This window comes from Lolium rigidum, chromosome 6 (genome assembly GCF_022539505.1).
Source record: "Lolium rigidum isolate FL_2022 chromosome 6, APGP_CSIRO_Lrig_0.1, whole genome shotgun sequence".
Classification (NCBI taxonomy): domain Eukaryota; kingdom Viridiplantae; phylum Streptophyta; class Magnoliopsida; order Poales; family Poaceae; genus Lolium; species Lolium rigidum.
In genome coordinates, this window is record NC_061513.1 from 258,107,159 (window position 1) to 258,122,167 (window position 15,009).

The 15,009-nt window shown below is 42.4% G+C and overlaps 2 protein-coding genes across 2 annotated transcripts; one reads left to right on the forward strand and one right to left on the reverse strand.

The window, feature by feature from the left end:
* Nucleotides 1–5,075: 5,075 nt before the first annotated feature.
* LOC124668510 (tRNA (adenine(58)-N(1))-methyltransferase non-catalytic subunit trm6-like) lies at nt 5,076–10,290 on the forward strand. The gene is made up of 13 exons (XM_047205632.1): nt 5,076–5,191; nt 5,288–5,448; nt 6,376–6,511; nt 6,639–6,720; nt 6,809–6,879; nt 7,389–7,430; nt 7,593–7,717; nt 8,186–8,279; nt 8,937–9,187; nt 9,277–9,385; nt 9,461–9,566; nt 9,837–9,923; nt 10,086–10,290. Exons 1-13 carry the CDS (start codon nt 5,076–5,078, stop codon nt 10,182–10,184), a joined length of 1,479 nt encoding a protein of 492 aa, XP_047061588.1. The 3' UTR covers nt 10,185–10,290.
* A 3,343-nt stretch (nt 10,291–13,633) lies between these two features.
* Nucleotides 13,634–14,818, reverse strand: LOC124659024 (protodermal factor 1-like). Its single transcript, XM_047196991.1, has 3 exons — nt 14,707–14,818; nt 14,074–14,587; nt 13,634–13,973 (listed from the first exon to the last, which is right to left on the reverse strand). The coding sequence occupies exons 1-3, from the start codon at nt 14,816–14,818 to the stop codon at nt 13,634–13,636; spliced, it is 966 nt and encodes a 321-aa protein (XP_047052947.1).
* Between the last annotated feature and the right edge of the window lie 191 nt (nt 14,819–15,009).

Consider the following 15,009-nt stretch of genomic DNA (forward strand, 5'->3'; position numbering starts at 1 on the left):
TGCAGCAATGTTTGAACCTTTTTGAAAGGACCTGTGTGTTATTTCTAGCTTTCTGGTGTTCTTTTCTGTAACTCTTTTTTCAATATAATCAGTGGTTTCCTCGCAAAAAAAAAAAAAAAAAGCTTATAATGATGAACAGTACAACCCAGATGGAGAAACTGAACCAAATAAAGGCATGTCCTTTACAACACCATAAATTATGGTAAACGCTATCTACCGTAGTCCGATGAAAACGAACTCGTCGGATCTCTTGGATGCTGTCCATTTCGTTTCCATCGTACGGCCTAGCATTGCTTCCCAGGAAAATAAAAAACATATTTAGCCCCGTTAATCCAGCGCCTACCTAAATCCCCAAATTTCCGGCAGGTGAGGCCTAGCTCCAGCAGATCGATCTGCTGCTCGGCGCCTCTTCTCTCCGCCGCGATTCTGTGCCTCACCTCTCCACGTCGCACCGCGTCCTCCGATCCGAGGCGTCACCTGCACCTCCACCCCGAACGACTCCGTCGCCGGCAGGCATGCCATCCTGACGTGGGGAGTCGTGGCCGGCGTGGAACCGGCCGGCGTATCCTGCTCGTGGTTTCGTCGTTCACTGTCCTCCCGCGCGCCCATCCCCATCTCCATGCTCTGATCGGAGGTAATCCCCACAACTAGGTGCAGAGTAGACATGGTTGTGGAAGCTCCCATCGTGTGCAGGCACATCTAGGTATCAGCCGCATCAGGTGCAGCAAACTCTATCAATGTTATTGTCGTATTATCCTTAATTTGATGTGGATTCCAGTTTCTGTGCGATCTCACGGTACAAACCTCTAGAGTCCAGACATGGCACTTGATCCTCCAATACCGGATCCTAATGCTAGATCATATAGATTATGTTGTTGGTATGAGTATAATTTTACTCAAATTGATGTCTATTCATGTCATAGTTTATCCTAGTTGTAGTGTACCCTTGACCGAGGCTCACAAAATCCAACTTTTGAATTGTTCACATATTTTAAAAACAACATGGCTGCATCTTTACTTGCAAGCATGCAAATTTAATTTATAAATACAGACTTATATGCTTTCACTAGGTCTTGCATGTGTTGCGATAGTATTTTGCTAGGGAGGTTCATATATATATCCAATATGTACCTCTAATGTCTACAGGATGGGCAATAACACCATGCTTCTTAAATTTATATTGATGCTTCTTATAGCCAAGGAAGATGCACCCACATGTTGGAGGGAGGCATAGTTAGTTCCATTTTCAAATTTATATGCTTCCATCACAAATGAGTAATATTGAGATAGCACTAGTTAAATGCTTCAAAATATATCTTCTTGCAATACAAATTGGTTATGTTGATATAGAACTGATATCTTGCTTAGAAATATATGTGCTTCCAATTTCAAAGTTCTCTGCTTCCAATACATATAACTTATGTTGAGATATCATCATATCAGTAATATTTGTCTTCAAAATATCTGTGCTTCCTATGTATGGTATTGGTTTTTGTTCGGTCTAGATAGATTGTGCAATATAACCATGCTTCTTCATTTTTTATTTTTCGTTATTGTCATATCAGTACCATTGTAATTAAAATATTGTCCAGGTGGTACTACTTATGTTTGGCTTCGAGCTTCTGCATGTTACTAGTTATGTTGCGATGGCATAAAATTGATGCTTCCAAAGCATCTATGTGTTTCTTCCTGCAAGTTTTCATAAAAATGCTTCTACCTTTTTTGCATTTGTTCTTTAGCTTGTAAATGAATTGCATTTTAAATATTTTCTCACGCTTCCTACATTTTTTACATATGATTTCAAGTCAACACATTCAAGACTCCCATTTTTCTGATGGGTTCTATCTATTGGCTTCACCAACATCGACCATTACCATGGGCATGTTGAGGTCGAGATTATAATGGTCAACGTCTCATGTTTGAAGCACCAGCGTTTGGACAAGTAACTTCTTCACACCGGCAAAGCAGACCAGTGTGCTCCCGTACCTCGGTGCCCTTCACCAATTTGTGTAGGCACTTCAGAAGCCAGGGAAGGCTACCAGTGGTGTGGTATGAGGTTGCTCTTGCAGGTCATCGACGAGCCTCTGATTTTCCTCGTAGAAGAACGTCCCAGGTGCTCGCGGGTGCCACTCTGATATTGTTGTTGCTCCTCCTCGAAAACAACCGTCTACACACCAAGTGTTATTCTATGGTTTCGCCGGCATGTTCATCGACTTCACCATCGTTGGAAATGTACTAGTGCTTCAATGATCTTGTAGGCTGTGTTCCCGTGTGTGTGCCATTGCCATGAAAGGTGCACTGTACCAGAACCTTACTTGTGACCGATTCTTATTCTATGTGGATGCAAATTTTGATATTTGCTTGAAGGTTTAATATGGAAGAAAATTATATCTTATATAGGAAGCAATTATGATAAAAAGCCACATTTGTTTCATCCCCCTTTGGAAGGAAATTATTTGTTTTTTCATAACAAATGTTGATGCAAATAAATGTTTGTTACACTGTAAACAAAAATCTATTTTTCTTTGCAAGAAAATTATATTCTAAGTTGATGCAAACAATTTTTTGTTGCCTCTTTACTACGTTGGTAATAAAATACCAGAGGTACAACCTCATATTGCCTTGGAAGTAATCTCGCTGGCCAACAGAAGTACAATATTCTTCGTAGGAAGCAAAGTTAATTAGCCCTTAAAATTAAATTCATCACGGTGGGAATCCATTACATCAGACATGATTGTACTCTAGCAAAGATATTTTCCCCAAAAAATAGCGCTTCCAGTTCCAGTAATGAAAAACAATGCTTCTGTGGATAGAAATATGTTTTTGTCACTGAAAAAGGAAACGTAATTTGTGGGCTGTTTCATTAGTCGGAGGCAATCCGGAATTTCCAAACATACGGAATTGTTTCAATACATCAGTAATTTTTTGGAAGGAACAACCATTTAATTGGACGTAGTTACAGGGAAGTAATCAAACCTAACAACGGACAGGCCCACAAATGCATTGGTAGAATCGAACGGATGATCTGGATTGCATCTGACGGCAGTAGAGGGGTCCGATGGATAACCAGGATCGGCGTCCGGCCCCTAGCGCTCCCCATAAATTATGTCTAAGGTTGAAAAGTCAACAGAGGAAAAATGTATAGCAACTGAACTTATCCAAGAAAATAAAGTTGATGTTCTCCAAAATTTAATAGCGACTGATGAGTTGAACAAAGCCTTTCAACAAGTGTCAACAAATTCAATTCCATCATAATTTTAGTAAACATCTCATGCTTCATGTAAATGAATTAACGCAATCTTTTGATGATCTAGGACATGCAACTAGGCACCTAGATAAACATGTTAGGATGGTTTAAATTCAATGTGATAAAACAGTTGAGACTCAAGCTCTTATTATGGGTGAAGATGATAAAACCATTTTACTAACAAGGTACAAAGACTAAGGAACCTCTAGGACCACCTTGGTATCAAGAAGAGCAAGCTTGGAAGGCTAAAGAAAACAAAGAGATGACTCAAGAAGAAGACCTTGTCAATCCTAAATTTGTTATGAACTTGAACTTCAAAGAAGGCAAAAAAAAAAAGCTTCAGAAGAAAATGAAGAAGAAAACATGAAGGATCAAGATAAACCATATAAATTTGATGTTGAAAGCATGCATATCCTCTTTTCACTTTTCCTTTTTCCTGATGTATTATTTCTTTTGCTTTTCTTTTTCTTCTTAAGTTTTGTAAAGTTTAAAAATATTTTAAAAATCTAAATCTGAACAAATTTAAAACTTGAATATTTTAAAAATTGGTTTTTTAAATTGAACAATTTTAAAAAATGAATATTTTTATGAATTTGAACATTTTTTAGATTGATTTTTTTAAAAAATTTGAACATTTATATTTAAAATGTTTTTTTATAATGCACATTTTTCACAAAAAAGTTAAATCTTAAGAAAGAAAAAAGAAACATAACAGAAAAGAAAAAAAAAGAAAACTGAAAAAGTGCAAATTGGGCCGACCAGGCTGGCCCATACCGTGCGCGTGGGGTGTGCCGCGCTGGCGCGCGACAACCGCCGACCTGATCGGCATATAGGGTTTGCTTCGCTACGCGCTAGCGAGCATTTTCCTAGAACATGTGATTTACACATGGATTAGGTTGGGCATTTTCTGGTTCGGGCTCAATTTATATGCCGCCACCTAGGGTCCTCCTAGACCTATGTTTTCAGCACCGGGCCTGAAAGACCCGAGTTTAGCCCAGGTGGCCACCACACACAACCCGACCTTGATGTATGTAAAAAGCAAGCCGGATTTGACGGGCGGTCCTCTCCACCGACTTGGTCGGTAGAGCATGGGTGCCGCACACCATCTGTGGCAGCAACTTGTGCCGCGGCCCAGGATCAAGTAATATCTTCTTTTACTTTTTTCTTTATTTTTTCAACTGTTTTTTATTTTTACAAAAATCTGATTATTACTGAAAAATAACATTTTTGTAGATGTGAACATTTGTTAGATATGAACATTTTTTGAACTTGAACAATTTTAAAAATTTAACATTTTTAAATTTGAACAAAATTTAAAACTGAACATTTTCAAAATTTGAACAAATTTTGAACCTGGACATTTTCGAAATTTGAACCAATTTTCAAATCTAAATATTTTCAAAATTTATACAAATTTTAAATTCTTAATATTTTCAAAACTCGAACATTTTTTTATTTGAACTGTTTCCAAATCTTCATATTTTCAAATTTTGAACAATTTCCAAATCTAAATATTTTCGAAATTTGAAACTTTTTGAAAATTGAACATTTTTAAATCTTGAAATCCAGCCAAATAAAGGAAACCACACCAAAAACACGAAAAAAGAAAAAAAAACAGACTAGAAAACCGGACTGGAAAATCGTACCGGAGAACCAAACTGATAAAGGAAAAACAGTTAAACGGGCCTGGCCCAAACCCGGCCAGCGGGTGTGCGGCGCGGAGTAGCCGCCGACCTGGTCGGCATATAGGAATCACCGGATTCCACCAGGTCCCTCTGCTCCCGCCTCCCCTCGCCAGTCTCCACTGCTTTGCCGCCGAACTCCACCAATGTCGCCGCCTCCGCCTCCGCCGGTGATCCCCAGGGAGGCGTGGGCGGGCTGCAGCGTCATCCTCGACATCAAAGACGGCGAAAGAGTCATCTTCCGCCGCCTCACCCGCCGCGCGTCCGTACATTCTCCCGTCCTCAACCTTTTTGCCCCCCACCGGCCGATCTGGTGGACCTTACCTTTCTTCTTCATTCTTCTCCTGTCGTGGCGCAGGACGGTGAACGTAGGTGGGAGGGAATGCTCTTTGCAGCCGCTCGTGGGCCGCCCCTTCGGTTCCATCTTCCGCGTCGAACCCTGCGAAGGCGAGCCCGGCAAAGGCAAATCCTTCTTCGGCCGCCTCGTCTCCTGCGCCGACGCACCACCTCCTGGTAAGGAACATAGCTAGCTATCGGACTCCGGTGATTTATTTTTTCCTGATCTACCGCTACTTTTGGAATATTTCTGTTTACATCTTGTTTGTCTCATAAGAGTTGAATTCAGATCATTCACTTGAATTCCAGATAATCTATTCCAGTTGGATTCCAAATAATATGCCAGTTGGATTCGAATGTGATTCTATGATATTCCTATCCCATTTTTATGTTTGGCCGTCACATGGGAAATTGGGAAAAAAAAATTCTCGTTTCCTGAAAGTTCTGTAGTGCGCCAAAATTTCTTCTCAAAATGTATTGGGCAATGCTCATGTGCAGAGGCACTACTTTTGTGCCTATAGTTTTGTGCGGAATATGTAGATGAGCCTCACATACTTGCAAACTTGACATCCATATAAGATTAGTGTTTGTAGTTTCATCCTTGTGTTGACACCATGTTTTTTTTCATGAAATCATCCGAGATTTTGGCATGACCTGGTTTGTATACAGCAAGTATGTATCGTATCAAAACTTAATTTAATCCTGCCAATCTTGAAGAAAAAATTAAACCTGGCATTCACACCATATTCCTGTATGAAATTAACTGAAACCTGTTGGAGATGAGTAAATGTTCAGGGAGGAAACTGTATGCATTTTTGGCAGGCTCAGACGTGCAGCTAGGTTCTGTGGACTTCTGGGACTTACAAGTTCAATTTACACGTGTGATTCTCTGCTTGTTGCGAAGAATTGTTTTAGTTACGTTTTGATCCGTTGAATGGGGGTTAAAACTTATGATTCTTATACTGTACTTGAATTCTATGCTTGTTCATGAGAACCAAGAAAGGTATTATGTTAATTTCATTCCAGTGACAGTGGCTTTATTATCGTACATAGATCATTATGATGATGACGGTGACACCGACGACGACAATGATGATGTTGTTGGTGATTGTGATGATGATGATGCTCGTGATGATGATGAAACACAACATATCGAAGATCTGGATGAAAATAGGGACAATAGGTCTCTCATTGACAGTAATACAGCTCAAGCTTTATCTGGTGATGACATAGAGACAATGAAGAGGTAAGCGATGATTTAATCTTATTAAGCTTGCTCTTTGTTTTTTGAGTGGACAGCGATGCTTGCCTGTTCTATGTTCTGCATGATTTCATATGAAGACTTATGTTCGATATGTTATTTCACAAAATAGGAATGGTGTAAGTGGCAACGCGATTGTTGAAGCCTTGATAGCAAATAGCTCTACATTTGGAAAGAAGACTCTGCAGTCACAAGTTAGTTTCGTATAGTCTAGTTGGTTCTTTACTCTTGTGAACAACTTTGAGAATTGATTTTGTACAATTAAAATTATATTGATTACAGGAGAAATACAAACTAAAGAAACAGAAGAAACATGCACCTATATTGCTTTTGCGACGTCCATCTACCCAAAGGTATCTCTCTGCTACTTGTGCTGCAGCAGGAAGATTCACTATCAATTATTTTTAAAATGTATAGCTATGAAATTTGCATATTGTGGTGTTATCGTATATATACAGCATTATATATTGAGCTTTTTTGTAGGGAACAATGCATGGTCTAATTAGCTCTTCCTTCCAAATAGCTAGTTCAAACTAGTCAACAAGCTGAATTATATTGTAAATCCAAGATTGTTCTAGAGTAAAGAGTGTGGGACAACTAGGAAAAGAAGCCTTGCTCTACTTTTAATTTCTCTTCAACATTAATAGACACATATACACTACTTCAGTATATAGGATTGCTTCTGTTTTCTATTTCCCTGTCAAATTTATTCATCTAAGTTGGCAGGCCAGCCTAGTCTGTTTTGGCTAAACTTACCCACCAAACCAAATACTTATGGTCATGGAGTACACTAAACTAGGTTTTTGTTGGCCAGCAGGCGTGCATAATTATCTGACCTTTTTTTCTCCCTTGTATGGTGCAGCATTTGTGAGACACATTCGAAGAAAGATGCAGATAGAATAGAGTAAATCCTTCCCTTTTATTTCTGTCAATCGCCAGTCTGTTTTTGACCTTACCATCATAATAATATTCACATATTTTAGTATTTGTTCTGTTGCATTAAAGCAAGACAAGTGTAAAATTATAACCCTTATTTTCGTTATGATGCCTTTGCTAGGCCTCCCAGATTTATGCGACTTGATGTACTTTCTCTCTTATTGTCCATGGCAAATGTTGGAGCATATTCAGATGTGCTTGTGGTTGATATGGTTGGAGGTTTGGTTGTTGGAGCTGTAGCTGAACGTTTGGGAGGTAAATTTTGCTGCACTCTTATGTTACTAATGCCCCTATATGAAATTATCCAATTGAATTAATTCGGCTGTATGCAGATATGTGCTCTGCTCAAAATATTTTCCTCAAAGTACACAGTTAGTTACCTTGCTGTTTGTTAATCACACACCATGATTTTTTAAATCACTAAGCTACTAGCGAATATATGTCAATGCCATTCTGTATATTTATTATGTGAAAAAACAAACCCTGTTGTCTGTCATCACTAATTCCCATTAAGTCACTCTGCATCTTTCCAAGAAAATGCAATTCTGCTATGCATATTTATTAATTATAGAAGCTATAGGAGCTGACAACTTGAGGTTGTTATTACTGCATGTAACTTTTCAAATTAGACCCGATTCTTGTGTTTTACTGGCATCTATCCTATAATGCCTCTGTAAGTTATAGTTACTACTATTGATTTTCTCTGTTTGATATTATATATAGGCACAGGATATGTTTGTAGCACATATCTTGGACTGTCACCCAACTCCATAGATATTATAAGACTGTATAATTTTAGCACCGATGTGACTAGCAGGTAAGTTTTCCTAACACTTTCATGCTGAAAAAAGGCGATTATGTTACAGAATCTCTAGACCACAGGAAAGGGCATCATCAGTTCACACATTAATGCCACACACTCTACATTTGACATTTAAATTTTAAAGTGGACATAAGATATTTATTATCTGAATAGCTTATGCAGAATCTGTATTTCTAATCGAATTGTGTTGGAAAATTCATTTCATAATTTCAGACATGACACACTAAGCTATCTTCACCCCAATTTAAATTTGAGTGTGTGCCATCAATTACTCATTGAATTGTACCTCCATACACTAAAGTCATAGAGATCCATATGAAGCAGTAGCAATCATAATTAAAGTAGAAAATGTCCACCACTCCATCATATAGTTCAACATATTCTTGATACTTATTAAGTCATACCATGTAAGTCATTATTATTATAATATAAATATTCCGTTCAGGATTGTCCAGACACCATTTAGCGGTCTCTGTTTCTTGCAAAACTTTGGCAATGCCTCTTGCATTATTGATGATACCATTCCTAGAGTTCCATATGTAGTAGTACAAATCATGATTAAAGTAGAAAATTCTCAGTCCTCCATTATATAGTTCGATATACAGTTACTGATTAATGAGTTATACTGATTATCATAAGCATTTCATTTAGGATTGTCCAGTCACCATTTAGCGACCTCTACTCCTTGAGAAATCCTGGCAATGCCTCATGTGTTCTCAGTGATACCATTCATGGTGAGGGGGTCGGACCTAGTCACGTATCAGATGAGAGTACTCAGTCATATCTGGCACAATCTGTTGATGTTGTTACAATATCAGCTGAGAATCTACAGACAGTTGATGTAGAAGTTTCTGAGCCCTCAGTGGATGAGCACCTTAATCAAAGTGGTAACCCTTTGTCAGGTAAGCCATTGGAAAGCTAATACGAAGAAATCTGTACAAGAAACAACGTTTTTTTTTTTTTTTTGGCTTGACAGCATGTTGATCTGTAGATTGCAGAAGTGGCATTGAGCGCACCTCAGTAGCTTCCAGATCACTTAAAGCAGGAAATACACCATCATCAGAGAGGATGAAATATTGGAAAGAATATGGTTTCAGCAGGTAAGGCAAGCTATAATAGTGCTGCAGTAAGGAGTTCAGTATCCTTAGTAATATGATGGTTTCGTGCTAATTTAGCTTCATTGTTGCTGCTCCGGAGCATGAGGTAGGAAGTTTGGTTACTGATCTGCTTCCACTATTGTCTTATTCGGCTCCATTTGCTGTCTATCACCAACATCTCGAGGTATATATTTCTTGACATTGGCAAAGAAACAAGCCTCTTCGTACCAACTGGTCTTTAGTTAACCGCATTCAAATGCAGAGCTTAGCTCTCTAGATTAAATTTCAGCAAAAGATATGTGTAACTGTACCACCATTTTCTATTGCTTGACAACATTATTGCTTTAATTTTGCGGTCACATTAACTTGATGTTTATGACATCCTCATTTCAGTCTTCTCTTTACTAGAAGGTCATTTTTCTTGTTACTTATCTTGAGTTATATCTACACGCAGCCTCTTGCGACATGCATGCGCAGCCTGAAAGTATCAAAAATGGCTGTCGAATTGCATATTTCTGAACCCTGGTTTCGTGAATACCAGGTCAGTACATTAATCGAACTAATATATCTGGATTGTTTACATCTAGACAATTTGCAATAGATAGGAAGAACATCTGTGCTAGCTAACTCGTCTGCTTACATCCTCCTTTACGAAAGAAATAGTAGTGTGAGTGATAGAATCATGTGGTCCTCTTTTTTGCAGGTCCTTCCATCGCGCACTCATCCACACATGAGAATGAAGCCGTTTGGTGGCTACCTCTTGAGCGGCATCCGGATACCTGATACGTGCAGCGGGAAATAAGCTTACACTTTGCCTGAATGTGACAGGACTCAGCTGTCGGGATCTGGTGTTAGATAGACTGACCTCTGAAACTGTTACAAAGGCTTGTCTCCTGTCTGATTTTTACAGGTATGGTACATAGTATTGTACATTCCACGTTAGGACGTTTGTGAGTTGTTACCAAAAAAAAAAGAGTAGCACAGGGTTGAGCGGGTCTTCATAAATGGGCTTTTTGACCTATTTCTTCCTCTGATGACTAAAAATGCTTGAGAAATTATGTTTGGAACTTTGGATGCGCCACAGGGTTGAGCGGGTCTTCATAAATGGGCCGAATTTGCCGCGTTGCGCTGCTCTCTACTTATATTGTGCTGAGATTGTCGAATTTCGAGCCCATTTATACGTCTAGACTGGAGGAAGGCGACGAACAGAGCGTGCAAAAGCTCCCCAATGCTCATGTATAAGCTCCTCAATGTGGGAAGCAAGATGCTCTATCTTGCCGTAGAAACTTAAAACTAAGTGTGATTTATATCAAAGAGCGGCAATACAACCAAACCGTCAAATCAAACTAACAAAAGAAATGCATATTAAACTCCCATGCTGGTCGCAACGGCCCTTGATAATAACCAATGTGGACCTCTCTGAATTTCTTTGCATGAGAGTCAATTTCTCTGCATGGGAGAAAGTGACACACACATGTAGCGCAAACAATTATGGAGTAGATATGAGTTTAGCCCGTGAGGGGTGACGATACCTGGATGCCAGCATGTACAGAATCATCACAATGCTCACGTAAACATGCCCATTTACGTGAGCATTGTGATGATTCACTATGCCACGATTGATTTCATCATCAAGCTCGGCATCTTTTTCATCCTCACCATTATCGTCATGGGCCTCCTCCTCCTTGTCATTGTGATCATCATTATGGTCATCATCATCACTCTCATCAATGATGCACCAATCATCAGATTCATTATCAAGCCGAATGACAAGCCTTACATTGGTAACCATAGGTATGCCATCGTCATCAAATGCGATAGCTCGGGTGAAAAGTCCGAGACCGTGCACCCCGAGAGGGGTGTTTCTATCAGCACAGGTGAAACCATAGAGTTAGTCTCCAAGAAACGCAACATCGATGATACAGATGCTGAGGGCGACCAGAAACCTTTGCATGTCCAGACCAAGATGCCAGGGTAGTTCCAGTTGTTGGTCATGAGGACGATGACGTCGTCCAGGGTCGACCACATGGACACCTTGAAGATGTGGAAGAGCTTGGGAACTCGGCCAAAGAGGGCAGCCAACTCAAGGAGCGGCACGGTTGCTCCGGAGCAAGAACTGCAGAGGAAGTAAATATGGGTGTTGTCAGCCTGCATTTAGTCGACGGCGATGAAGGCGTCGGTGGAGCAGATGCACGTGATGTTGTCGAAGTCGATGGAGAAATCTGTAGAGTTGACAAAGAAGGCTTTGAAAAAGGTCCCGAGAAAGAAGCTCGTGGCGCACAATGGAGTGCCAAGTTTTTAAATTTTAAGAATTTTTCATATTTTTCTGTGCCGCAACGGGCATCATATATAATTAATTTATGGATGACCAGAGCGTTCAAATGCTCCTCAATGTGGGAAACGAGATGCCAAACATGATTCTATCTTGTCAAATAACTTAGATCGAAGAGCAGAAAGACAAACACAACGTCGGATTAAACTAACAAAAAAGGCATAATTAAACTCTCATAATGGTCAAGATCATGCTAGTGCTAGTATCGCAACGGCCCTTGACGTAACCAATGTAGACCTCTCTTCAATTTCTCTGCATGAGAGCAACATTATGCAGAAAAGGTGACACAAATATTCAGAGGTCCAGGGTATTTCAGTAGCGTAAATAATTTGATCTAGAAATAGATCGGCTTAGCCCGTGAGGAAGTACATCATCATCGCAATGCTCAGGTAAACATGCCCACAAAGAGAAAGAGAAAATGAAGCCAGTATTCTGGACATGGCATTTTTGCACCCAGGAACATAGGCTCCTGATTTTTTAGATGCATTTTAAACACATTTCGAAGTGTTAAAAAAACCGGCAGAAAATGACACCCGTGTATTCAGTGGTGGAGCGTGAACAAAATATAAGAGGGGGCAAATTACATACAAAATATCAGACAAGCATAAGAAAATGGAAAGTGGTAGAACATATGTGAGATACTACTAAATGCTCTTCGGTTCTTTTTAGCTTTGAAATCAGAAATTAAATCTTCATATGAAATATTTGAAGCAAATTGAGCAATCCAGTGGATTCATGGGCTTCTAGTTCATCCCAGCTCTCAACTGGAAAAAAGATCAGAATTCAGAAACATATACCTATCCCGGTGATGGCGTTTCCCCGGCTGGCCGGTGGCCGGGTCGCGTGCGTGCATGCATGGGCGCAGGGGGCGTGCGGAGTAGTAACCGCCAACTTGGATCGCGTCACGGCGCCAGGAGGAGGATCGAGGGGCGAGGAGAGAGATCAACGGGAGACCTAACTCGCCATAGGGATCAGCGGCCGCGATGGTGTTTGTTTGCGGTTGGTTTATGTGATTGAGCTGGGGAAAATAGAAGTGAAATTGGGCTGGCCGGCTGGGTCTGCTAATGGGTTGAATACGTAGTAAAAGTATATTGCGTTTTGGAGGGGGGAGGGGGGGGGGGGGGCAAGCCACTTTCGCCTCCACTATGCTCCGCCCGTGCGTGTATCTTTCTATGTCCTCACAAAATCGTTTCACGGGATACTGATATTTCTTTATGTCATGTAAAAATGATAAAATGCGGTGCTAAACAAAAGCTCTTCTTCCATTTTCAAAATAATAAAAGCTCTTGTGAGATATTTTTTTATCCTTTTTAGGGGGCAGCAGCCACTTTCGCCTCCACTATGTTCCGCCCGTGCGTGTATCTTTCTACGTGCTCACAAAATCGTTTCACGGGATACTGATATTTCTTTATGTCATGTAAAAATGATAAAATTCGGTGCTAAACAAAAGCTCTTCTTCGATTTCCAAAATAATAAAAGCTCTCGTGAGATATTTCTTTATCTTTTTTTACATAGGACACAAAAAGTCGATTCTCCACGAAGCTTGGCCAGCTGCATATAGAATGTTGATTTAGGCGTGCGGAATTTTTATTTGGATTTTCTTTGACACTTAAAATCGTTCTTTCCGGTGGCAGAAGCATATATTCCTCCATTTGAAGTTTTGAATACCTACACCCACAGGCCACAGCTATTTGGTACTGTAGTAGGGTACTGTCGTAGTTCATTCATTGAGACCAGTACAAGACTGCAAAAACTTAAACACGAGTCATTACAACACGTACGTACGATAGATCCAAGCCCACGAATACACCAACACCAACACGAACACAACCAGACCATCAAATCAAGCAACACAAAGTCCCGCGTAATCAAACACATGCACGCATGCAACACAAGTCCTAGCTATAGAAGCTCTCCATCTACGCCTTGCTGCCCTCGTTGGCCTTCTTGAACGCCGCCGCCTGGGTCGCCGCGGCGCTGTCGGAGCCGCCGGCGGCCGCCGCCACGAAGGCGCTCCTGACCTGGTCGGTGGTGTACGGGAACCCGGAGCGGGTCATGGAGTTGAGCAGCGCCGCGGCGCCCTCCCGCAGCAGCGCGCCGGCGCCGTCGGTCCTGGTGTTGGCCAGCGCGTCCTGGATGCTCACGTTCGACGAAGTCCCGCCGGCGGCGGCTCCTCCCGCCGCGCCGAAGAAGTGGCTCATGGAGCTCGGCCAGCTCCCCAGCGCCGACCAGATCTGCATGGGGTGCGACCTCCAGTAGCTACATACGAAAAGAAACGAGTGCAGCGTCAAGTACTGGCCCAGCATGTCAGTCACACATATTTGCGAAAAGGAAATGCATGTCAGGTGACGTGGCTTACTCGCATGTCCCGGCGCTGTTGGGGTCGACGGGGACGAACGGTGTGGGCGTCGCCGTGCCGCTGCTGTGCGACGGTGTAGATCCGCCGTAGGCTCCTCCATCGTGCGACGGAGTGGTGGGTGAGCTCCCGTAGCCACCGCTGCCAGTGGACGGCGTCGGGGAGGAGTGCCACGGCGCAGCTGGGGTGGTGCCGTAGCCTCCTCCGCCGTGCGACGGGTCGGGGATCGAGCCGGAGCTCCCGTGCGAAGGCGGCGTCCCGTACCCGCCGTGCGACGGGTCAGGAATAGAGCCGGAGCCTCCGTGCGACGGCGACGTGCCGGAGCCGCCGTGGTAAGGCGGCGACGACCCGGAGGAGCTGCCGTGCGAGGGCGTCGTGCCGGAGCCTCCATGGTAAGGCGGCGACGACGACCCAGAGGAGCCTCCGTGCGAGGGGAGCGGCACGGTGGTTCCGGGATGGCCGCCGGGCCAGGAGTGCGGGTCGAGGGCCGGCACGCAGTCCGGCTTCTTCACGTCATCTGCAAGCACGTACGACCACGACATTGTCAGTACAAGCGCTACAGAGCTAGCTTCATGCATGGCTAGCTACACTACGAAGGCACAAGTTGCTGTTACAAACAAGAAGAGATCTCCTCACCTTGGGTAGCCTTGTCCGTCGGGCCGCTCCTGGCGGACACAGCGACGAAGGCCTGGGTGGCCAGCGTGGCGAGCAGGAGGCTCGCGAGGACAGCTCTCTTCTTCGCCCCCATGGCTGCTAGCTGCAGCTGCTTCTTCTTCCTCCGATGCGCCGGTGTAGTGGAGTGGAGTGGTGGAGTGAAAGTGAAGTGATGGACACTGGCGAAGAGCGGGGCGTATAAATAGCGGGGCGCAGAAGCCACCAGACCAACGCGCCATGGGAATTGATGAGGTGTGAGAGAGCGCGTCGTAAATGGAGGTCGCA